General features: G+C 40.1%; 1 protein-coding gene across 3 annotated transcripts in view; it reads left to right on the plus strand.

Moving 5' to 3' along the window:
* Positions 1-5,102: 5,102 nt before the first annotated feature.
* The window catches only part of IPO7 (importin 7), a 47,699-nt gene continuing 28,088 nt past the window's right edge, over positions 5,103-24,713 (plus strand). Inside the window, exons 1-4 of one of the 3 annotated variants that reach the window (XM_037899786.2) lie at positions 5,103-5,438; positions 17,746-17,827; positions 21,747-21,900; positions 22,928-23,086. In XM_037899786.2, coding sequence (XP_037755714.1) covers positions 5,289-5,438; positions 17,746-17,827; positions 21,747-21,900; positions 22,928-23,086 — 545 coding nt within the window. In that variant the 5' untranslated portion in view covers positions 5,103-5,288. The remainder of the gene's footprint in view (positions 5,439-17,745; positions 17,828-21,746; positions 21,901-22,927; positions 23,087-24,713) is intronic. The other 2 variants (XM_043549921.1, XM_037899787.2) reach the window with 2 other exon arrangements.

Genomic DNA, 24,713 nt, shown 5'->3' on the forward strand with positions numbered 1-24,713 from the left:
GATGGGTCATCCTTCAGGATAGGTTGTAGATCCTTGATGATGCGTTGGAGAGGTTTTAATTGGGGGCTGAAGGTGATGGCTAGTGGCGTTCTGTTATTTTCTTTGTTGGGCCTGTCCTGTAGTAGGTGACTTCTGGGTACTCTTCTGGCTCTCTCAATTTGTTTCTTCACTTCAGCAGGTGGGTATTGTAGTTGTAAGAATGCTGGACAGTCTCTATGTAAAAGAATAAATGGACACAAATCAGATGTCAAGAATTATAACATTCATAAACCAGTCAGAGAACGCTTCAATCTCTCTGGTCACTCGATTACAGACCTAAAAGTGGCAATTCTTCAACAAAAAGACTTCAAAAACAGACTCCAATGAGAGACTGCTGAATTGGAATTAATTTGCAAACTGGATAGAAATAACTTAGGCTTGAATAGAGACTGGGAATGGATGGGTCATTACACAAAATAAAACTATTTTCCCATGTTTATTTCCCACCCCCCACCCCCCCCCCACTGTTCCTCAGACGTTCTTGTTAACTGCTGGAAATGGCACACCTTGATTATCACTACAAAAGTGGTTCTGTTATGTGGTGTGTGGTTGCTGGTGAGTATTTGCTTCACGTTGGGGGGCTGTCTGCAGGCAAGGACTGGCCTGTCTCCCAAGATTTGTGAGAGTGATGGGTCGTCCTTGATTATCACTACCCCTCCCTCCCCCTGCCCCGCTCTCCTGCTGGTAATAGCTCATCTTAAGTGATCACTCTCCTTACAGTGTGTGTATGATAACACCCATTTTTTCATGTTCTGTGTGTATATAAATCTCTCACTGTATTTTCCACGGAATGCATCCGATGAAGTGAGCTGTAGCTCACGAAAGCTTATGCTCAAATAAATTGGTTAGTCTCTAAGATGCCACAAGTACTCCTTTTCTTTTTGCGAATACAGACTAACACGGTTGCTACTCTGAAACCTGTCATATTTGCATTGCAATTCTGCACTTCAGTGCTGAGTCATCATCACCACTCGCAAAAGCCCTGCCTACTCCAAACATCTGACTGATGACTTCCGTTATGGGAGGAGGCAAAGCTTTAAGGCCAGAATTAATGTTGTGGAAGAGCACTGCACTGACAGCAGTGTTCGTATACTTTTAATTGATGAGTGAGAATGTGGAAAGTTATGTAGTAACTTAAGAATCTATTTTACCACATTCTTGGTGTTCCACTGACTATACTCGGAACACTCACTGAACAATGACATCTTCTTTTGGGAAGCTAGAATCTATCAAGAAAAGGAGTACTTGTGGAACCTTAGAGACTAACAAATTTATTTGAGCATAAGCTTTCGTGAGCTACAGCTCACTTCATCGGATGCATTTAGTGTTTCTGCATGAATTATGCATTCAACCATTTGGAAATTCAAAGACCAGAATGGTTTAATAGTCCAAACTTTGTTACTAAATTATTTTATTTATAAATTAATGTTGAGGGCTCTTTGCAGATGAAAATCGTCTAATAAATGCTAAATACTTCTTAATATTTTTTTATAAAACAAAAGCCGAATCTTGATTCATTAAATACATTGATTTCAATATGTGCTGGATAAGGATCTAAAGACTTTAATTATTCTGAACTGAATAAAACTGACCTCTTTAATTTATTAATATCATATTAAATTATTAGAATTAAAGGTAAAATGTCAGGCTAAAATTATATATTTAATTATTTTTATCATATTACTAGCATCTTATACTATTACATCTGAAAGACTAAAATCCTATGAAGTTTTCAAAATTATGGCTAAGTTTATTTTTTCACTTTCATATTCTAATGCACTAGAATAATACTGCTATGGCTTGGTTGCAAAAACTTCAGTAAATGTTTATTTTTAAAAAAAAGTTTCTATCACAACTTTAATAAATCACAGAAACACTTCAGCTGTTATTTTTGTAAAAGCTTATTTCTACAGAATTTAAATTCTGGGTCAAATCTGTCCTACCAGTAAAATATTGGGTCCATCCACTTCAATACTCCATATTGGAAGTGAAAACAAAACAAAATACAAAATAAGGCTCCCACTGACTTTAACTTCATTATGTGATTTTTTGGCAAAAGGAATATGGAATCATGCTCCTAATGTACACAACTGAAACATATTTGGAGGTATTTCATGGTTCTGAGGCCACAGAACTTACGTCTTTGCTGCAGTACTGTGCTCTGGAGTATGACCTTTCATTTTAAAATAACAAAACACTCCTAGTTCTTATGTTTGTGGTTATAACTTGAAAAATAGGAAGCAAGTGTAAAGTGATGCCATGTCCTCTATTAGTGTCAGCAGAGTCCTGAAACAACAGCTCTGACCGATGTTATTTGTTCCAATCATCTCAACTGGGGCCATGTGAATTCCACAATTCTGTGGCTGTGTAATTTGGCATTTTCTCAAGTTGTCATGAATTTTTTGCAATTTTGCCACTGAATTCACTATTTTTCCAGGGCCCTGCCATTTTATTTTATCTTTTCCCTGCTCTGTCTGAAGCTGACTCTTGTTCTGCAGTTTTCCCTTCACACAGAAGTGAACTCAATTACAGCACATGTCCTTGCCCTGTTCCATGTAGCCAGGCAGCTGGGGGTCAGGGAGTCAAAGCTGGAGTCCAGCTTGCAGCCAACAACCAGGGGAAGCCCTCTGTGTAGGCCTGTGAGCTAGACAGCCTGGAGAACAGTGTAGCAACTGAGGGAGATAAACTGCTAAAACCACTGTCAATCCCCCCTCATTCCCTGGCACAAATGGGGGAAGTAGGCTCTGAGCTGCGTTGCTTGGACAGTACCATGCAATCCAAGGTGGAGCCAGCCACCTGTCGAACATAGTGGGGAAAAAATCATGATTTGAGTTTGAAACCAGAAGGGACGCATTAGTTCATCTAGTCTGCTGCCTGTACACCACAGTTTCACCTAGTTACCCCTGTATTGAGTCCAGTACCTTTTGTGTGGCTAACGCATATATTCCCAAAAGGTGTCTGGTTTTGATTTGAAGACATCAAGAGATAGAGAATCCACTACTTTCTTTAGCAGTTTGTTCCAGTGGTTAATCACACTCTCTGTTAAAAATTTGTTCCTAACTTCTAATTCAAATTTGTCTGGCTTCAGCTTCCAACAGTAGATTCTTGTTGTACCTGTCTCCACTGAATTAAAGATCCCTTTAGTACCCAACATTTTCTCCCTGTGAAGTCATTTACACACTGTAATCAAGTCCTCTATCTTCTTTCTGATAAGCTAAACAGACTAAGTGCTCTAATTGTCTCACTGAAAAGCATTTTCTCCAGCTCTGGAATGATTTCTGCGGCTCTTTTCTACACCCACCTCTCCAGTGTTTCAACATCATTTTAAAAATGTGGACCACAGAACTGTATGCAATATTCCAGTAGCACACTCATCAATGATGTACACATCACCACCTTACTCCTACTCACCACTCCCACCTATATAGCCAAGGATCCCATTAGCCCTTCTTGCACAGTATCACACTCAGGTTCAGTTGCTTGTCCACGATGACCCCTAAATTGTTTTCAGAGTAATTTCTTTCTAGGATACAGTGCCCCATTCTGTACATATGGCTTCTATTTCTTGTTCCTAGATGTATAACTTTGCACTGGGCGTTATTAACACATTTTGTTTGAGTGCCCCCAAGTTATTCAGTGGTCCAGATGGCTCTGTACAACTGCCTCATCCACATCATTATTTACTACTCTGCTACTCTTTGGGTCATCCACAAGTTTTATTTATATTTACTTCCAGATCATTGACGAAAATGTTGAATAGCATGAGGCCAAGTACTGATCCCTGTGGAACCTTACTAGAAACACCCTGTTTGATGATCATTTCCCACTGATAACTACTGTTTGAGATCTTGAGGTCAGACAGTTCTTAATCTATTTAACATGTGCTCTATTGTTAGTCTCTAAGGTGCCACAAGTACTCCTTTTCTACTGATAAAGTATAGTGCTCTTTTTTTTAATGAGAATGTTGTGCAGTACTAAGTCAAAAAGTCTATTACATGTACACAATTACCTTTATCAACTAAATTTATAATCAAATTAATCAATGAAATCACATTTGTTTGACAAGACCTACTTTTAATAAAATAATGATGACATTGACTGGCATTAATTGTATTGCTATCCTCTAATTCTTTATCAAATGAAATCTGTATCAGCTTTTGCATTAGTTCGTGTGGCGTTGACGTCAGGCTAGTCATCTGGGTCATCTTGTTCACCCTTCTTGAATATTGGCACAGTATTAACACTCTTCCAATCTTGTGGAATTTCCCTTATTAAAAATTAACATAGGTGGGCCAGCAATCTGCTCAGCCAATTTTTAGATCTCTTGGTGCAAGGTATCTGGGCCCGCTGATTAAAGAATATTTATCCCTATTAGATGTGGTCTAACATCCTCCTAAATTACTTATGGACTGTACTATACGTTATTGTTCTCATATTATATGAGTGCAGGGAGCCAAGCCCTGGCCCGCCCATGTTCTGCCCTCTCCCCCATGCCGGTGCCCAAACTGGCAGGGGCTCAGCTTCACCTCTGGCTGGAGGCCAGCGGGCCAGCACTGGGGGCGTCCCGGCGCTGAGGCCGGGGGGGCTCATGCACCACCCATGGTGCTGTACAGCATTATTCTATCTGTATTATAAACAACAGAAAGAAACATACCTGAAAAAACATTCCTCCCCTTAAGCGAGTGCGAGGCTTTGAGATAGAAGGAAAGTCCTTCCCTACTCTCCCAATAAAGACGATATTTGGAGACAGCAGATCTGACTGAAGGACTTTATAGGGGTCCAGGCAGTTACATGGTCCCCATTTCTATGATACAGTAGCCCCCCAAAATATTAATTTATCCTCTCAACGGTGCTGTGAAAGAGAAAAATTATTCTCGACGTTTTACAGAGGAGGAACTAAGGTACAGACAGGTTAAATAACCTAAGGTCAATTGGACGCGGCAGCCGGGGGCGGGGGGGGAGGAAGGCTCCCCACGAGGGCGGGGTTGGGGGGCACCGCTGCGTGGGGGGGAGGCCTCCCCACACGTGTGGGGCTGCGGGGGGGGGGGGGTGCTCGGTTTGCAGGCGCACAGGTTGGCCCGGGGCGGGGCGGGGTGGAGGAGGCCGCTGCCCCGGACTACAGCTCCCGTGGTGCCCCGCGGCGGAGCGGAAGGGCCCTGCTGGCCCGCGGCGCGGGGGTAGCTGCTCTATCCGGGGCCTTGGCGCTTCTCTTCCTTTCGCGCCGGCTGCCGCTGTGGAGCGGCGAGTCCATGTGCGCATCGAGCGGCGCTGCCCTGCCCTCCGCCTCCCCGCGCGCCGCCCGCCCCGGCCCGGCCATGGACCCCAACACCATCATCGAGGCCCTGCGGGGCACCATGGACCCGGCTCTGCGGGAAGCCGCCGAGAGGCAGCTCAATGAGGTGAGGGCGCAGCGGGGCCTGGGCTGGAGCAGGAGCCCGGCCGCCGGCAGGACAGGCGCGGGGCCTGGCCCGGGGGAGGAGGCGCTCAGCCCCCGGGGCCGCAGCGGGGAGGCCTGAGGGGCCGCCGGCGGGGGCAGCGGGGCAGGACTCGGCCGGGGAGCGCTGGCGGGATCCTCGGCGATGGGGGAGAGCCCGGGCAGAGCGGGGGTAGGCGAGGCCGGGGAGTCTCCTGCCGTCAGCCGGGGCAGGAGGGGAGTCGCCCGGGGGACGCGGCGGCGTGGGGGGCCCGCTGGGGAAGCCATGTGGAGGGGCAGGCGGCGGCGGCATGGAGAGGTCTGTCTGCCGGAGGGGCCGGGGAAAGGCCGCGGCAGTGCAGTGCCTCGCTTGATGTCGTGTTGCCTTCCTGCTCCGTCAGCATTGTCCTCCGCTACCTGCCAGCCCCCGACGTGGGTCTCTGCAGCCGCTTGGGCCGAGTGCCTGGGGCAGCCCCCTGCTTGTCCCATGAGGAGCCATGAGTCGGACAAGTCCGGTTTCCATGAGCTTCTGTAAAGTGTTGGTCGTGAGTCTGGGGAAAAGAAAACCACGCTGAATTGTTTCCTAATTAAAATCGTCTTTGATATCACTCTCGGGTGTAGTTAATCCACATAGGGCCATACTGTTGAGTTTTGGGAGGGGGGGAGGAAGGGGTGTAACAGACTGCCACAAAAAGTTGTGCTCAGCTGGTGGCAGAAAGCACCCCATTCTGGAGGCCAAGAAATGCACAGTTCTTCTAATATCAGCCGTAAATTCTCCCTATTGTCTTTTCTGAACACCAGTAAACAATTTGTTTAACAGTGTAGGTTGGTGATCTTTATGGCTCCGAGGGACTGCATTTGGGACCGGGTTTGTGGCCATCTGTATGAATATTTAAAGACAACGTGTGTCTCTAAATTTGAGAACTGGAAAGGAAGATTAAATGGTGGAACTCCATTGCTTTGTGATTTAAATGCCACAGGTAGCATTTGGTAAAAAAAAAAAAAAAAAGTTTTAGTTATGATTCTAGTAGCTTGAAACTTTTTAAGAGTTTTTAATCAGTTATTTAATCAATAATTTAAACAGTTGGTTTTGACCCTCATATTCAATAGATGTAGCTTTGTTTTGCGTGCAGTTGGAATATATATAACTTATTTACATAAGTGCCAATAGTGTAAATTTATGTGCTCAATACATGTCTGAAGACAAGGTTCCTGCTCCAGAAGTTTGCACTCTCTACATGCCTATGTCTGGTGGTGGATGGGATGCAATGAAAGTAACATGCCTTGTTAGTTCCATAGCTTGTTTGATTTTTAAAAAAGGTTGGGTGACTTGTTTCAGTCCACCTAACTGGCTAACACACTTGTGTGTCAGAGGGATGGAGACTAAGACTTGTAGACCTTTTGGAAGAGTTGCATTTTAAGGGTTGATGTGAAGAAGGTGGTGTCACAGGACAGACTTGGTGAGGGACTGGGCTGCCTGTCCATTCTATACACTTGTAGAAAATGTATTTGATGTGTATTAATCCTCAATTCAGATTTACTTTTTAATGTGTTTTTGAGTAAAAGTAATACAGAAGAACACACAAGTTGGCTAAAATGAATATAATATAATATACACAAGTAAATCAACATATATGGTAATTTAGTTCAGATTTACTTGTACTGTTATTTGCTGCAGGGTCCAGACTGTTGAGCATTCAGGACTTTTAGATCCTCTGGTAGTGGGGGACTCCAGGTAACAGACTAATACTGTTGATTGAGAAATCATGACCATCAGCTGACTTATTTTGTTCACTCTGAAGCATGATGGCCTACCATACTGTATACAAGCGTCTCTGTAAAATCCAAATATCCCAGTTATTTTGAAATCCTAGGTCGTTACTGCACCAACATATAATAAAATGGTGAATTATTTTTAAATACAGGCTCACTGACAACTGAGAGAATTTTCCTGGTTAAATATCATTAAGTCCTGATCCTACAAGCACTTATGTATGTGTACAAGTTTACTTATATGAATTCTCTGTCTTATCTGTATAGTCAGTTATGCATCTGTTTGCAAGTTTAGGACCTTAATTTGTAACCTTTACTCAGATTGATGTTTTCTGCTCTATAATGGGCCTCCCTTTCTGCTGTAAAGATTAAACTGCTTCTAACACTTGAATGATACAATGCAAGTGGCCAGCAGCTCACATGCTTTTTGGTTTAATAATTCCTCCTGGCTGTCGTATTTCTCTGTCTGTGCTTTGGCCGAAATGGTTCTGATGGACTGATATGAGACTTGACTTGAGAATTGCTCTTCCTCTTTCCTTTTAAGAGGCTACTTCTGATTTTACCTTCTGACAAGGGGAAGCAGTTTTCAGCAAGAGAATAAAGAATGAATTGACAGTCATAATTAAACATTACTGCCAAATGTTTTTACCAGTGGTCATCCTATTCTTGATATGTAATAAGGTATATGTACACAATTGTTGTATCATATTGAAATAATGTATTTGCTGGTTATGCAAACATTTTATGAGACTTCTTTCTGAAGGGGGGAATGTCATCAGAGTAGGGGACTGAGCAGCAGATTTCTGGATTCTTCCACGCTTTGCTACTGAATGTTTGACCTTGGACAAGTCATTTAATCTCTGCTTGACTTTAATATGACTTCTTCATTGATTTTATTCTATTTTGTTTTTATTTTGTTGAGTCAGGGATTGGCTGATTGTAAAGTGCTTTGAGATCTGCAGAGTTTGAAAGATGTTCTGTAAATGCAGAGATCTGAGGGCTCTAATCTTTTGCTCTTTCTTAGTCAATATTTGTGACACCACTTGGGGAGATAAACTATTGACTATGATGCCACCAATAACCTGTTCCCCTGTCGTCCTCCCCCCAGCTTTTCATCTCATAGACTCATAGATATTAAGGTCAGAAGGGACCATTATGATCATCTAGTCTGACCTGCTGCACAATGCAGGCCACAGAATCTCACCCACCCACTCCTGCAATAAACCTCTCACCTATGTCTGAGCTATTGAAGTCCTCCTCTCATTGAGTGCTAATTCTTATCTCAGTATCTTACCAAAATAGAAACCTATATCATAATCAGCTATCTGAGGTTCAGTATGGGCAAAACAGAGGTAGTGTTTGTTGATAGAAGGGAGGGGAAACGCTTAGAAGAACTGGTAGAGTCTTTTATCACTTCTTCATTAGAGGGCATCTGTCCCAAGTCATCAAGATGGTGTGCAACCTGGGTGGTTCCCAAGAGACTTATCTTTACTTCTTGGCTGGGTGGGAGGTTGCTAAGTAGCTACATTCTACAGGGACACTTAGGTTCTACTTGGAAGCTGACCCTTCAAGTAAGCCTATCACAAAGGAGGAGGATGAGCTATATTCCCAACTGGGACAATTTTGTACATTGAAAATGATATATAAAAAGGGCTCAGATACTAAACAGTGAATCATAGAATATCAGGGTTGGAAGGGACCTCAGGAGGTCATCTAGTCCAACCCCCTGCACAATGCAGGACCAATCCCCAATTTTTGCCCTAAATCCTAAATGGCCCCCTCAAGGATTGAACTCACAACCCTGGGTTTAGCCGGCTAATGCTCAAACCACTGAGCTATCCCTCCCCCCAAAGTGATCAGTACCTCAGAAATGCATATGAAAATAAGGTGTTTTAAGAAGGCAACTATGGGAAGACAGTCGATTGTATGCCCCTACCTTCTAAACTCAGAACAGTCACTATTTGGTAGCTGGTGTTCTCTGGCATGTTCTTCATTGTGATTCCAGAGAATGGTTATGGTTTACTACTCGAGTCTGTCTGACATAACATTACAAGCTAATCTTGTTAGGTAAGACACAAGAATAACTCAAATGCAGGTGTTATTAAAATGACCCATTCAAATAATAATCATACAACTTTTTTGTATGAGAACTTTCAAAAAATTATTGATTACAATGCTACATAGCATTACTTAACCCCAGTAACCTGTGTGTGTTTTTTTTTTTTTTTTTTTTTTGAAGGAAAATAAATCTGAGTATGTTGGGAAAAGTTATTAATCTTTGTGGTGCTCTCGTGAAGCCACTCCTTTCAAAAGTCAGGCTTAATCTGACGTCTCGGTCTGAAATATGATACGTTGAGTACTGTATAATATTGAAGAGTGGTCGCCAAAGCATACCCTCAGCCTGACAAAATAAATCGGTGTAATTCAATTGAGTAGCATTAATCTCCTGTTTTACACGCACGTAAATGCCTTGATGCTAAAATAATTGTTTAAGTAAAATTCTTGAACCTAGACTGACTAGTGAACGCTTTGGAGTAAAATGCATAATTTTCACATACAATCCTGCCTTTGATCCAAAGATCTCCAGATGCTGAACCAAACGTTAGTTCAGCTTTTTGGCATTCTAAAGTAGGGTAAGTATAGTAGAAGTCCCATTTTTCAGATGGGTAAACTAAGATAGTCTTAAGTGATTTGCCCACCATGATCATGCAACTAATCAGTGGTAACGCCAAGATTAGAGCATAGGAGTCCTGGCTGTTTGCCATTTTCAAACCACTAAATCATGCTTTCTCAAGTGGCTTACTGTTATAAGGTGCACTTGCTTCTCAGTAACCATCACATTTCCCCACTACTCAAAAACCAAAAAGTCGGTACCTGACATCGTTCTAAAAGGATTTTATCATCTTTGCCTTCCTTCCCTAATATAAATTTCTGTACAGTTTTTAAGAGGAAAAAATCCTAATGTTTATACTCTTGTCTAAGATGTTTTCTGTACTTAAAACTTATATTGACACAGCTGTGTCAGTCAGGGGTGTGGAAAAAACACTTCCCTGATCATCATAGCTATGCTGACAAAACTTCCAGTGTAGATGAAGCTATGCTGACTGAAGAGTGCTTCATAGATGTAAAAAGAAAAGGAGTACTTGTGGCACCTTAGAGACTAACCAATTTATTTGAGTGTAAGCTTTCGTGAGCTACAGCTCACTTCATCGGATGCATCCGATGAAGCGAGCTGTAGCTCACGAAAGCTTACGCTCAAATAAATTAGTTAGTCTCTAAGGTGCCACAAGTACTCCTTTTCTTTTTGCGAATACAGTCTAACACGGCTGTTACTCTGAAACCTTCATAGATGTGGTGTTCCTACTCTGACTGAGAAAATAGGTATGGTGCATCTGCACTAGAGGGCTGTGCTGGTATTGGCTCAGACAGCCTAAGAGGAGGAATGGGAGAGATTAGCTTGTGAAAAAGAGAGTTTGAAAATACTGTTGCAGGCAGGATCAACATGTGAAACGGACAGGAGGGGGCCAGAAGACTGTCTTCACTCGGGGGTGGGGGTTGGGGCAGAGTTGTGGTCTTAACCTGAGTTTGCTATTTCAAGTTAACTAATACTAGGTAAAATCCTTGTGAAGACAAGGCATCTTGTAGTTTCTATGTGAGTTATCAGATGGAGTAAAAGACAATGGAGTTGGCTAACTCTAGGTCAGGCTTTTTCTACACTAGCACTTTTGTTAGGGGTTATGGTAACACCCCCCCCCCCCCCCCCCCCCCCCCCCCCCCCCCCCGCAAGTTTACCAGGAAAAGTGAAAACAGCCTCTCCTTCTGACATAGGTCATTGGGAGTGGTTTAATTATCCCAGCAGGAGAGCAGCTACGTGGGAGAACTTACAGCAGCACAGCTGTAGTGGTACAGCTGTGCTGCCGTAAGGTTTGTGGTATAGACATAGCCTTAGACTGCAGGTTTTTTTTCCCTCACAAAACAGGCTTCTGTACCTGCAGACTATTCTGATGAGTGAGGGCTGCAATGGTTTGCTTGGCAAGGTCTGATGTGAATGTATGCTCTTTACAGTATGCAGTGCTATTGTAGCTGTGTCGGTCCTAGGATATTAGAGAAACAAGATGGGTGAGGTAATATCTTTTATTGGACCATCTTCTCTCACCAACAGAAGTTGGTCCAGTAAAAGATATTCCCTCACCTACCTCATGCTTGAATAGGTGTCCCGACACTGCTACTTAGTAATGTTACATATCTTATTTACACTTTTTGTATGCAACAAACAGTAACTTCACAAGAGAGACTAGATGGATACAACCAAATTGTGAAAAGATGAAATCAGAATGGCTTGAGCATCTTTTTAATGGCCAACTGAATTCTTCATCCTAATGTAATAATGTCATTTCTGGATTGGTGAAGATAAGTAATTCACCTAGGAAAACTTTACATTTTTGAAAAACATCATGATTCAGTGATGTGTTTATCTTGCTTGGAAAAGGTAAATAAAGAATTCAGTGTTAGAATACTTTGTAAAGCTATACTGAACTTTTAAAAAAACTTGCATCTCATTGTAAAATAGTTTACTTGCTCAACTAGTGGCAGAGACCATATAGATATGAAATAGACTTTTTAGCAGTTTATATTTACTTCTTTTTGACCTATTATGCAAATTATTCATCTGATCTTTATTAAAATGTGTGCGACCCTGGAAGAATATTTGTTTTTTGTTTACATAACTTGTGCTTCCAGTCTAGCAAAATATAATAAATATTTTATTTTTAAAAACAGTCCTTTGGTTTGCTGCTTTGACTGTAACAATTTTGGAAAAATACCATATGCAGTATGGCTTTTATGGTAGCCTAAAATTTTCATGCTCCAAGGGAGAACAAGAAAGTTTACCTGTCTAGCAAAAATGAGATGAAGTTGTTGGGGGTTATTTAATATTCAGTTTTTCATAAAATATTATATTTTGGTATGAATATATATATCCATTACAGTTACATTTATCTTTGTGGGAAAATGTCTTTTCTCTGTACTAATTACCTATCTGAAGTTTAATATGTTGTGCTTTGGTTTCTATCATGTTCATTTCAGATTGAATTTTATAGTTGAGATTATGTAGCACTTGTTACGGTTTTCTGTTTGTAATATAATTGTACATGTATGACTATATCAGGTAGGCAGGCACATATCTAGTGTATCAAATTTCTGAAATATGCACGAAGATGTGTAGGCTCTGGAAAACTGATGCTAACAAACAGTGGGCTAACATTTGTGGTCTGATAGAAAACATTCCTCAGCTAGTAAGGCTCAATGGCAAAGATTGCTCAGGGGAAAAGTCCCTGAATTCTTTGGCTCTTAGACAGCAAAGTCATACCAGTGACACAGCATGTTGGAGTGGGGAAAGAGCAGTAGGTCAGCATTGCTATTAAATGCTATATTACTTGGTAGAAAAGGACAGGCTTTTACTACCAGAAATTATGCTGCAATTAAACGTATTTGTAATTCTAACTTTATTTTAATATGTACAAAAATTAATGATGTATGTAAACAAGGAAGATTAGAGCAAGATAATACTAATTTGACCACATTTTACTGATGCCAATGACTTAGACTTAAGAATTTCTCCTGTTTTTTCTACAGAATTTGAGCATTAGGTAGAAACCCTTTTGCAAGCCTGCAGTCTGTTGTTTTTCATTCCTGTCTTGGGTGATGGTAACTGCTTGTGGGATACTTTATACCCATATCTGGTATTTCCGAAGGCTGTGGTAAATGGAAATCTATAGAAACAAAAGCTTCTAAATTCAAACAATTGCCATAAGGAGGAATAAATAAACTTTCATGCATTCGGGCTATTACTGTTTGAACGTGAAATATTCTGAAAGTCAGATTTAATTGATGCCTGAATTTCCTCTCATTATTTTAAGTCCTCATTCCCAACTCCTCTTATGTTCTCAGATATTCCAGCTCATCCTGGGCATTCAGAACAAAAGAAGTCAGTGGCTGTATAAAACAAGTGCTTAAAACACAGAGCATTTTTTTTTAGCTCTTGTGTCAGTGAACAGGAACCTGGAATGCTGGGACACAGCCATTTGTTAGAGAATAAAAATATGGTAGGAGCTTAGAGATGGCTGCAACAGGCAAGTCTGTCCAAAAACTTTTATGCTGTGATCACAATGACTACCTCCAGTATATGGTTCTAATCTTAGTTATAGTACGTAAGGCCACCTGTTGTGTGAAAATTAATGAAGTACTCAGGTGCAACAGAATGATAATTGGAATTGAGTTTGTTTGGTTTTGTTGGTTTGCCTCAGACAATTAGGGTATGTCCACAGTTCAAGCTGGAGACATGCTTATGCTAGCTGTTGTTCAGTTCACACACTAAAAACAGAGTTTCAGAGTAGCAGCCGTGTTAGTCTGTATTCGCAAAAAGAAAAGGAGTACTTGTGGCACCTTAGAGACTAACACATTTATTTGAGCATAAGTGAGCTGTAGCTCACGAAAGCTTATGCTCAAATAAATTTTAGTCTCTAAGGTGCCACAAGTTCTCCTTTTTCTTTTTAAAAACAGAGTGGAGCCTGAGCAGTGGGATGGGCTAGCTACCCCAAGTACCTGCCTAGGGTCTTAGCTGGGCATATACTTGGGGTAGCTAGCTCGTTGTGCTGCCATGGCTGCAGTCTATTTTTCATGCATTCACTCGATGAGAGCATCCCTGAGTATGTCTCATTGAAGTGGGAATTAGACCCCCAACGTAGTCATACCCTGAGGGTGAAATCCAGCCCCTGTTGACATGGCAAAATTCTCATTGACTCAGCTTTGTTGAAGCCAATGGAAAGACTTCAGTGGGCGCTCAGTCAGCATCTTAAATGTTTGAATGTATTTGTTTGAAGGCTGTTTTGTTTAATAAAGAAATGGAAAGCAAGGGGAAAACTTACTTGACCCTTTTTGGTAGGGCCAATGAAAATTCAGGCCTCAGAGAAGTCATATTAAGGCTTAGCTGCATGTGTATTGATAATAATTAGGCAATGAGTCTAAACATTTTTTACACTGGAACCTACCTTCAGTTTAGTAGAATGGGAAAGATTGGGTTGTTGTGAAGCACATCTTGAGAGCCCAAATTTGATATAAAATGTAAATATTGATGTGTATCTGTATGTGAATTTAGTGCTCATTAATTGCCTCGATTAGGAGAACAGCTTTCATCTTTCATGCAGAGCCTATCTCACTGCTGTGCTACTAGTGTAGCTACTTCAAGAATGGGTATCTACTCTGCTAAAGGGAATACACTAAATTAGAATTAAGGCCACTTAAGTTCTGTGTATGAGTGTCCACACAGGTTTAATTTAGTTTAACTGAATTAAATTCACACATTTAGTTAGTTCAGATTAATTTTTGTAATGATGTCCCCATCCCCTGACAGTCTCTAAAAGTGATGATTCTCAGGGTATCTAGGACTTTGAGCCACCTTGTTACTCCCTGTCTCCAGGCTAATTCTGAAGAACATTAAAAATGACTTCAGATTTCTGTGTAGTCTGTTTTTTTGTATCCATAGCAAGCAACTTGGGTAACTCAAGTCACCTTGTGTATATGCTGTCTTTTAAATTTAAAAAATAAAGAAAAATTCTCGCTGAACTCCCAGTTAGCAAAATACTTAATCATATGCCCCTTTAAGTACGTGAGTCGTCCACTGACTTTAATGTTAGTTGTGTGCTGCATTACCTTGCTGAATTGGGGCCTAATGCATGAGTCACTGCAATTAAAACATACTGCTGTACAAGAAAAAGTACTTCAATGCCATCTATTTCCACAAGTGCAGAGAATAGAGAAGGCTTAAACAGGTGCAGAAATTCATGTTATCAGATGATTAAACAAAACCAACCTTTTTTAAATATAAACTAATATGCTTCATTTGATGAAAAGCTCCACATCTTTAGGACATAGGGAGCTGTGGAGAGGTAGGGGGCCATAGACCCTTAAACTCTGCAGTGTCTGTTACTCCCAATTACTTGTTCCTAGCTTTTCTTTCCTCTGCTCCTGTATCTTGAATCCCTGGATGCTGTAGGAATAATGACTCCAGTGCACGCTTTGTTTAAAAGGAAAAAAGACACTTGAGCTGTACGTAGTGGAGGCACTGTTTCTGTGGACTTCCACAGTCTGATATATATCGCATGTAGATCTTGTGATCCAATGCTTAGAATGTGCATGCATAAATGTGTGGTTTTTTTTTTAAATCTCCAACAAAAAACCTTGTTAACTTCCAGTTCAGTTTGCTTCTTAATATTGTTTAAAATGAAGGTGTTTCAAGTTTAAAAAAAAAAATCAAACTCAAACTATTAAAAAGTATGGAATTGACTAGTAAAGGCAAGTGGCATGAATATTCAAATATATGAACAAGTGTGAATGAATTTGTATCTAGAACATTAGGAGATGTTTCTTCATAAAACTTGTCTAGAGAGACTGCCACAGCTGGATAAACTAATCTGTTGATGTTGTAAATGCTTATAGGATGCATTCATGGTGATACTGATTATTTGGTCGTGTACAAAGAGCACTTGGTCCTGATAAAAGTACGTTTTTCATGATGGCTTGTTTATCTTGTAGAGGAGTTGTGAAAGATTGGTTTATCATAATTTTATACTGTATTGTAACGAGGCATTCTTTCATTTTGTATTATCATAGGTAATGCCCTTTTAATGATCTTGAACATGTTGATATTTTCTTTGCTTCATATAGGAAGTAGCTAGTGGATAATGTGTAGGTAACAAACATTTTCTTATAAAATGTAGGTATTATGTTGCTCTATCCCAGGTGCACATCATTGATACCTGTGCACTGAAAAGCAGGTAAAGCCACTATATTGACTTACGTTCTGGAAAGACAAGCAAGAAAGCAACATTTCACAAGTAGATAAAGGACAAAATCAAGGAAGAAATGTTTTCAAGTTGTAACGGTATTATAAACAAAGCCTTATATATTGTGTAGGTTTAAGTCAAGGTCACTTCCTCTCAGGAAATTTTCTTCTTTTAGTCTTTTCCAATTTTTCATGCTGGGGTTAGGGGCATATAGGTTGCTATCATAGTTTTAAACTTGGCTAGTAATATTGAGAATGCATACAACATTTTCTTGTAGGTAAAGTTAATCAGTGTAGTGAAGAAAACTACTCCTTTGAGGAGACTTATTGTGCATATCCTGCCAAATTTTTCACATTGCTGATGTTACTCTGTTTAGGTTTCCATGCAGAAGCCAAGGTTCTGTAAATTTGCCATTATGCAGTGTACTCTGATGATGAGAATACAATTCTTTTATGTTATAGAAGGCCATATTTATTGATAGTGAGGTAAAAAAAAAAGTCAGTTGTGGTAAGAGAGTGTAGTGCTTAGTTTATAATAGAGTTGCAAACTGCTCAGATTAGTCTATCATGAATTCATGCCTTGATGAATCATCCATGTCTCAAAGTAAAGGGAAGTCATTTGACATCCAGTGCCCCCTGTCAGCATTGCTTAAGAAGATAAAACTTTGGAAAAATGGTTCTAGGAATTTTAACAGCAAAGTGGACTTTGCCCAGCTGCACTTACATGCAGTAAGACAAGAAAATTGCCTTTATTTCTCCTTGCTTGTATCTTAAATTACATTAATCATCTCCTTTACTTAGGAAAGAGCTAACTTATCAATTTCCTTTTTCTGAGAGCAATTATAGCTCAAATAGTCTGATATTAATAGACTATAAAATCTTATGGTTCTCTATTTGAGCTGTAGATGTTCACATCCTAAATGTTTAGATAAAGTGCAGAATTTAAAAAAAAAATTTAATGGAGGGTGATTTTATATAACATTAGATATTCAAATCTTTCTTTAAACATGGCAGCAAATTAGGTTAAATATAGGTCTATAAGCAAAGGCTCTGTCTAAACACAAATACGTATCTTTAAAAATATGTTTTTAGTCTGGTTCAAATATACTCATAGCCTCAGGTCACAGTAGCAGATCAATGAATGACAAATGTTGGACAAAATCTGAGAATACTATGATGTTAGAAAATATGTACAGCCTGGCATCTCCAAATGCTAAAAAGATCAAATAATGACTTAACGTCACCATTCCATGCTGTCTTAATTCAGAATGCCAAGTTGTTATTTAATTACACAGTGTACTTATAGCTGTGTTGTCATGCTGTAATATATTTGTCCTAAACTGGGGATAATTTATTCTGTGGTAAAGAAATCTGATTACAGAAATCTGTTTCAGACATTGGGGCAGGAGGAAATGTGGTCTTCAGTAAATAATAAGAATGTCCCCCCCAACATGTGATCTTCTGAATACATCAAACTCAAGGGGTTTTGAAAGCTTTCATTTGTCACTTGATATTACAACATAGTTTGAATTGCTGATGTCATGATTGCATCACATGGTACTCACAGACATTTTTGAAAATGTATCCTGAAGCTTCAAAGTTTTATTTGCAAGCCGATTGGTTTCCAGTGTTCTTTTTTTAACATCTGGCTTACTTGGTTTTGTCTTCTGCTTTGCAGGCTCATAAGTCAGTGAACTTTGTTTCAACTCTGCTTCAGATCACTATGTCAGAGCAACTGGATTTACCAGTGAGACAGGCAGGCAAGTTTTCTTTTTCTTTATACTCAGAATGTTTACATACTGTGTACACATTACATACAAAAAAATGAAAATGACATTAAGGTTGCAAAGTCAAGCGTTCAAAAGCTAGACAGTGCCAGAATTAAGGTTGCCTATGTAGTAAATGAGACTTGTTGAATGATGAGGATAAAAAGAAATATTGAATAAGCTACCAGTTCAGTGAGCACAATCCATTCTGTGCAGTGAATGAGTGTCCTGTGGAAAAAAAATCTTAATTTATTATGCAATTTAGTATAATAGTGTACTGTCGTGCATATGCATACACGGAGGCCAAATTAAGATGGCAACGGTAACCATGACTTTTTTGTTTTTTCTGAATTTTTGAATGCTTGCCTTTGTAACAGTAATGTTCTTTTAATGCAGTGTTTGGAAATAATTTCTAAGTTTATTTTGGTTTTTAGCACACTAAAATAAAAACAATGCACAGAAATTCCATCACATGGAACTATATTGACCTCCACATGGGTCCTCAGCAAGGCTGGAACCTTTTACTCTTGGGGGAATTCTATGTCAAAAAATTAAAAATTCCGTGCACGATATTTTAAAATTCTGCTTATTTTGTTTGTCAAAATAACACAATATAATCACACCAGTTTCAATTATTTTGGTCATTTATTTCAAAATACCTATCAGCAAGTATGTCTGTAATAATAAAGACGACAAAAAGATTCCCCCAGGAGTAGAGCGTTAAAGAAACCCCTACAACAACCCAGTTCCTGTTTCTCTGTTTATGCTTTTGTTGGGTGCCTCAGACTGGATGTGTCACATGTGCCATCTGGGCACATCTTGCGGAGAAAACTCTGCCTCTCTGATCTTTTAATAATTTTTCACCTTTTGCCCTGCTCCCATAGGGTTACCATATTTCAAGTTCCCAAATGCCAGACTCAGGGGAAGCGAAGCTGTGTACTGGGATGGGGTGTTTGGGGGTGCTGGAGGGGCTGCATGGTGCCCCTGGCCCAGACACCCGCACCCCTTTTGCCCCCAGAGCCCAGCTTGCAGGCTCCACTCAGCTTCGTTACTGTCCTGCTGTGTAGAGACGACCTGTACCTGCTGATATTGGGGATGGGAGGCACAATTTAAAGATTCAGCTGCTCCTGGAACAGCTTGAGTTACACCCCCATCCCCCTGGCAGGTCCCTACTCCTGCTTACCCTCAGATTCTCTTCTCAGAAAGCAGCGGCCCCTCCCTACAGATCCCAGGTATTGCTCTTGTCTCTCCTCACAGAGTGCAGCTGCTGTACAGGGAGGGGGCCCAGCTCACCATGTGACTAAGCGGGGCTGGCAAACCTGGGAACCAAAGCCCTGCTGCGCAGGTGCACTGCGAGCTGAGGAACCAGGCTCTGCTGGGTACAGCAGTCCCTAGCAGTGGCCAGCAGCTCTGCAGCACCATTTCTGCAGGAAAAAATGAAATTCTGTGCAGAACATTAATTCTGCGCAAATTCTGCATTGTGCAGTGGTGCAGAATTTCCCCAGAAATAACCTTTATATCCTAACACCAGACCTCTACCACATGAGTAATGAAGTAATTGGTAGCAGTATGTGGACCAGCCACTAGAGGTAGGTGAGACAGATACACTTTGCCAATGGATTTGTGCTAGATAGCAAGGGATGATTGAGACTCTCTAATCTTGAGTTGAATTCTAGGTTCTGTAGGGGCAAGTACTCTAAAGCAGGAGTTCTCGCAACAAATTCTTTTGTGGCCTGTCTTGCTGGTGGTTGAACTGACACTTTTTTCCCTAAAATACTTGATTAAGTTTAGGGAAAAAAATAAATAGCACATATACATATCCACATCATTCTATTTATTTATTGCAGATACAAATATCACTTCACAGTAATATTTTTATTATTGAATGTTGGTTAATATCAATCACTTTTCACAGGACACTATCTGGAAGGCTGTGAGAAGTGATACTTGCATGTTTAATATCACTTTTCTCAGCAACTCCCAGAACAAATTAAGCCCTGGATTGGGGGGTGAGGGGACGGGTTGGCAGTGGGAGATGTGATGGGATGGATGTGGGCCGGGGGAGGCAACGGGGGCCTGGGGTGATGGAGGGGTGGATGCAGCGCCAAGAAGGCAGTGGGGTCCAGGGATGATGGGGAGGGGGGCATGGATGTAGGGCCAAAATAGACGAGGGTGGGTGGTGAGCCGTGCAGCTGGAGCGGGGGTTGGCATCTGTTGCTGTGCGGCCAGGGGTCAGTGCCTGCTGCTACATCCTGGAGCTGGGGGCAGGAGCTGCACGGCCGGGGAGGGGATTAGTGCTCGTGCCTGAATCAGGAGCTGCATGGTCGGGGCAGGGAGTTGGATCCCAGGGCCGCAACGCAGCCAGAGCCCAGAGCTGCATGACCAAATGCTGTGGGGGTCACTGCTTGCTGCCACAAGGCCTAAGACAGCACCCGCTGCTGTGCGCCCAGTGCATGCAGCCACACAGCCAGGGCTGGGGATCGGCGTCTGGAGCCAACAGCCGCTTCGGTGTGGTTGGGACTACGGGTCGGCACCTGGGGTCAGCGGCCAGAGCTGGGGTTCAGAGCACATGGCCGGGGTTTGTTGCCAGGGTATTATTACATGGGAAGAACTTAGAATTTCAGAATCAAAAGGCTACAAGCTTTGACGTATATTAAAAAAATTGAAAATGAAAAGATAGATGAAGTGTTACTGCTTTTTAAAGAGAATATTTACAATCTCATAGTAAACCAAGGAAAAACTAAGCAATCTGTGGGTGTTCTTGGGTCTTTTGAACTTGTTATTTTTACATTGTGTCATATCTGACTGTGTTGGAACTAATTATCCCACCATCCTTTTCTGTTTCTTTGGGAGTGGTTCCTGTCCTTTTTGCAGTAAGTAGAATAACTTCTGGTTACAGAAAATAAGGAAAAGAACAGCAGAAATAATTTCAACTAAAACCCTGATTTTCTTAGCTAATTTATACTGGCAGATTCTTGTGCCCATACAGATCAGCTGGCAAGGTCAGAAACTACATCATTATCATATTCAAAAAATAGGTTTACAAGGCGTGCTCTCTGAATCCTTTCTGATACTGGTGCTAGACACCATATAAACATTTAATTGAAAACCAGCAGAGAACCTATGGTACGTTGTTCAAGTGTAGTCAGAATTCAGTTAATATTAATTTTGCTGTAACTGTTTGTAAATCTGGACTTCCTTTTGCACTTGTAAAGAAAAGAGATTCATAAAGCATAGTAATCTGGAATCTGCCACTAAGCAGTTTGAATGTTTGTCAATTAGTGGAAACATGCATCTATGTCAGCAACCTAATATCCGCTATAAAGAGTCATAACATATAATCTTTGTGTAGAGAAACTCAATTTGCTTTCAAGATTCACTTGAATGTAAAGCAGACCATGTAGCCCAAACATAGTCACATTATAGAATAAAATCATACTTTTAAAATACAAGCAATATTTGACTATAGAGATTTAATGCTGACTAGCCTTGTTTTTAAATGCCAAAAAATTGATCTCAAAATAATTACAAGGGAAGCTTCTTCAGAGATGTGTTTTAATAAAGTTACCACAACTCTTCTTCGTAACGAGAAGTGGAAATATGTCTTTCAATACTCTTTATTTTTCAAAAACATTGTCTGAAAAGATAATAAAGTGTTGGGAATAGTGGACATAAGAAATATTACAGATGCCACACTTGATAACTGAAGAAGGGGAAATTTTTGTTCCATATAGAAAATTGGGAGATTAGTGGTTTTTGTGTGCAGGTATGGTGGCTCTCTGATATGTTAAATGTTGTCCATTCAGTCGGAGTTCATTTATGGAATGCATTTTCTAAATGTAAAAATACGCATATCTGCATGATGACTGATTTTTGTATTGATACCAAGTGATGTCTTGCTGTTATCTGACAGGTGTTATCTACTTGAAGAATATGATAACTCAGTATTGGCCTGATCGTGAAACTACACCAGGGGAAATCCCACCTTATTCCATCCCAGAAGAAGATAGACATTGTATTCGTGAAAATATTGTAGAAGCCATTATTCATTCCCCTGAACTAATTAGGTATACAGTTTTAATCTGTTTATAATGTAGTCATAGTTTTGATACTGTTGTTTTAAAATTAATACCACTTGCATACTAAATTTCATTGTGTCTTGGATTGTAACACACAGATTTCAGAAAAAGGCAACAAAAATTATTAGTGTTATGGAACAGATTCCGTATGAGGAGAGATTAATAAGACTGCGACTTTTCAGCTTGGAAAAGAGACGGCTAAGGGGAAATATGATTGAAGTCTATAAAATCATGACTGGTGTAGAGAAAGTAGATAAGGAAGGGTTGTTTACTACTTCTCATAACAAAGAACTAGGAGTCACCAAATGAAATTAATAGGCAGCAGGTTTAAAACAAATAAAAGGAAGTATTTCTTCACGCAACACACAGTCAACCTGTGGAACACCTTGCCAGAGGATGTTGTGAAGGCCAACACCAATACAGGGTTCAAAAAAGAACTAGATAAATTCATGGAGGATAGGTCCATCAATGGCTATTAGCCAGGATGGACAAGAATGGTGTCCCTAGCCTCTGTTTGCCAGAAGCTGGGAATGAGCGACAGGGCATGGTTCACTTGATGATTACTTGTTCTGTTCATTCACTCTGGGGCACCTGGCACTGGCCACTGTCGGAAGACAGGATATTGGGCTAGATGGACCTTTGGTCTGACCCAGTAGGGCCGTTCTTATGTATTGGAGAACATAGAATTAATGCAGTTAGAGAAAATGGCTTTTCATTCTTCATTTGTACATTGTACAACATGTAAGCGATTTATTTGTGTAACATCTTTTGTACTTGGAGAAGAATGGATTCCTAAATTATTATAACCCTTTTACAAAATTTCAGAAGATAGTAAATGCTAAGCAGAAGGGAAGTAGAAGACCAGATTAGACTCCTCTGTGTGTAAACAAGACTTCCGAACGCATGTTAAGTTTTATCTTTTCAGCCAAAAATGAGCTATTTCATCACCACAAAAAAACCTCTTAAAATAATGAAGGTAGTTATTTGTTTAACCATGTGTGTGTTTGATTTCCAGAGTACAGCTTACTACTTGCATTCACCATATTATCAAGCATGATTACCCCAACCGCTGGACTGCAGTTGTGGAGAAAATTGGTTTTTATCTTCAGTCTGATAACAGTGCTTGCTGGCTTGGAATTCTCCTTTGTCTTTATCAACTCGTGAAAAACTATGAGTGAGTTTTCCCCAAACAAAAAACATAGAAAGTTTATCCATTTGTAGCAATATATTTTCTGTAAGTTTTATATATACTTCTGAATATGTGCTGGAGGTTAATATATAAAATATTGAATTGCATGTTGCACTGAACACTGATAATTGGAGGTAATTTAATATAAATCTCTGAATTCAATAACAAGTCTTGGTAATATTTCACCATCTGGAGATAGTAGCTCATGTTGTCTTTCCTAATTAGTTCCATAAACGCAGTACGTAACAATCTTTCTTCATATTAAAACTTTGAGATCAGAATACTAGGGTTTCTTTAAAGCAGTCACTTTCTGAGTTGAAGATAGGCATGATTTCACAAGTCTTATTGATAGGGGAAAGAGTGTCCAGGGGATAAAAGCATGGCTTTGTCAGGAACAGCATGAGAAATAATGTTTGTTAGACATCTAGACAATTTGTAATCTAGATATTGTGTTACATGTGAAAAATACATAACAGTTGCAAAGTCCAAAAATTCAAAAGTTATGAAATGCGAGAATTAAGGTTGTCTGTGCAATCTTACTTTGGGCCCCTTGTGCGTATGCATTGTCCATTCTCTCATAGGAAGTCTGTAGCTGTAGCAGAGCCACAGATAAAATCCTATTCTCTAGCTCCCAATCTAGTGCCTTACGTGCTTAATTTGTTTGTGAACATCTGATGTTTGGCTATAAACCAGGTGTATCTAAGTGTAAATTCAGTCCATGCAATTGTATGTGTTAACTTTGAAAATCTGTCCCTCAATGTGTAGTGTTATGGCTTAAACCACGTTGTTGCAGCCTGTTGGTTGATCAGCTTTAACTTAATCTAAAATATTAACAAACTTTAGGCCTGTTTAAGAGCTGAATTGACTTTTCAGATGGAAAGTAAATCACTTGGGCCCTTCAGTATTTTTGCTTCAAAGCCAGCCAGTATTTCAACTTGCAGGCTTTTACATAGGTCAGATTGTTTTCTCTGATCTTTCCCTTTCTGTTACCATGTTCTTTATCATTTGTGTCTTCAAGCAAGTTGGTAGTGGACTTTTCTTGAGCAACATTTTTACGTTCTCCATTTTTTCTTAAGCTTTATGCTTCTGATTAACTTAATCTGTAGGAACCATATTTATGATTTTTGGGTTGGACTCTTGTTTAAATTTTTATACAATTTTTTATAAGACATGCATTTAATATCAGATTATGTAGGTTTTAATTGTTTGTTTTTTGTGAACTGGCACTATTAGAAAGTTAATTTGTGTATTTAAGTTGAACTGTATAAAGTCCAAAAATGGGGTGGCATAAGAATGAGGATACTTTTGTGTTAATTGTTTAGGTAAAGCTGTGAATTCTGAAGTACAGTAATGTAAAATTTTTTATTCTTAAATCCTTAGTTTAGATCACTGGTAGTATCAGATAATACTCTAATCTGACAATTGTTCAGTTAATAGGATTTTTTCTTTATTATAACTAGAACTGGGTGAAAAAAGGTAATAGCATTTTGTGGATATAGAAGGTGAACAAACTCCAACAGTGCTGCCTAATGGTGAGGTGGGGATATGGGAGGTCATCTCCCCATTGCAAATACAGTCCTGTCTTTCAGCAGCAAATACAGTCCTGTCTTTC

Source organism: Chelonia mydas, chromosome 6, assembly GCF_015237465.2.
Source record: "Chelonia mydas isolate rCheMyd1 chromosome 6, rCheMyd1.pri.v2, whole genome shotgun sequence".
In the NCBI taxonomy this organism is placed as follows: Eukaryota; Metazoa; Chordata; order Testudines; family Cheloniidae; genus Chelonia; species Chelonia mydas.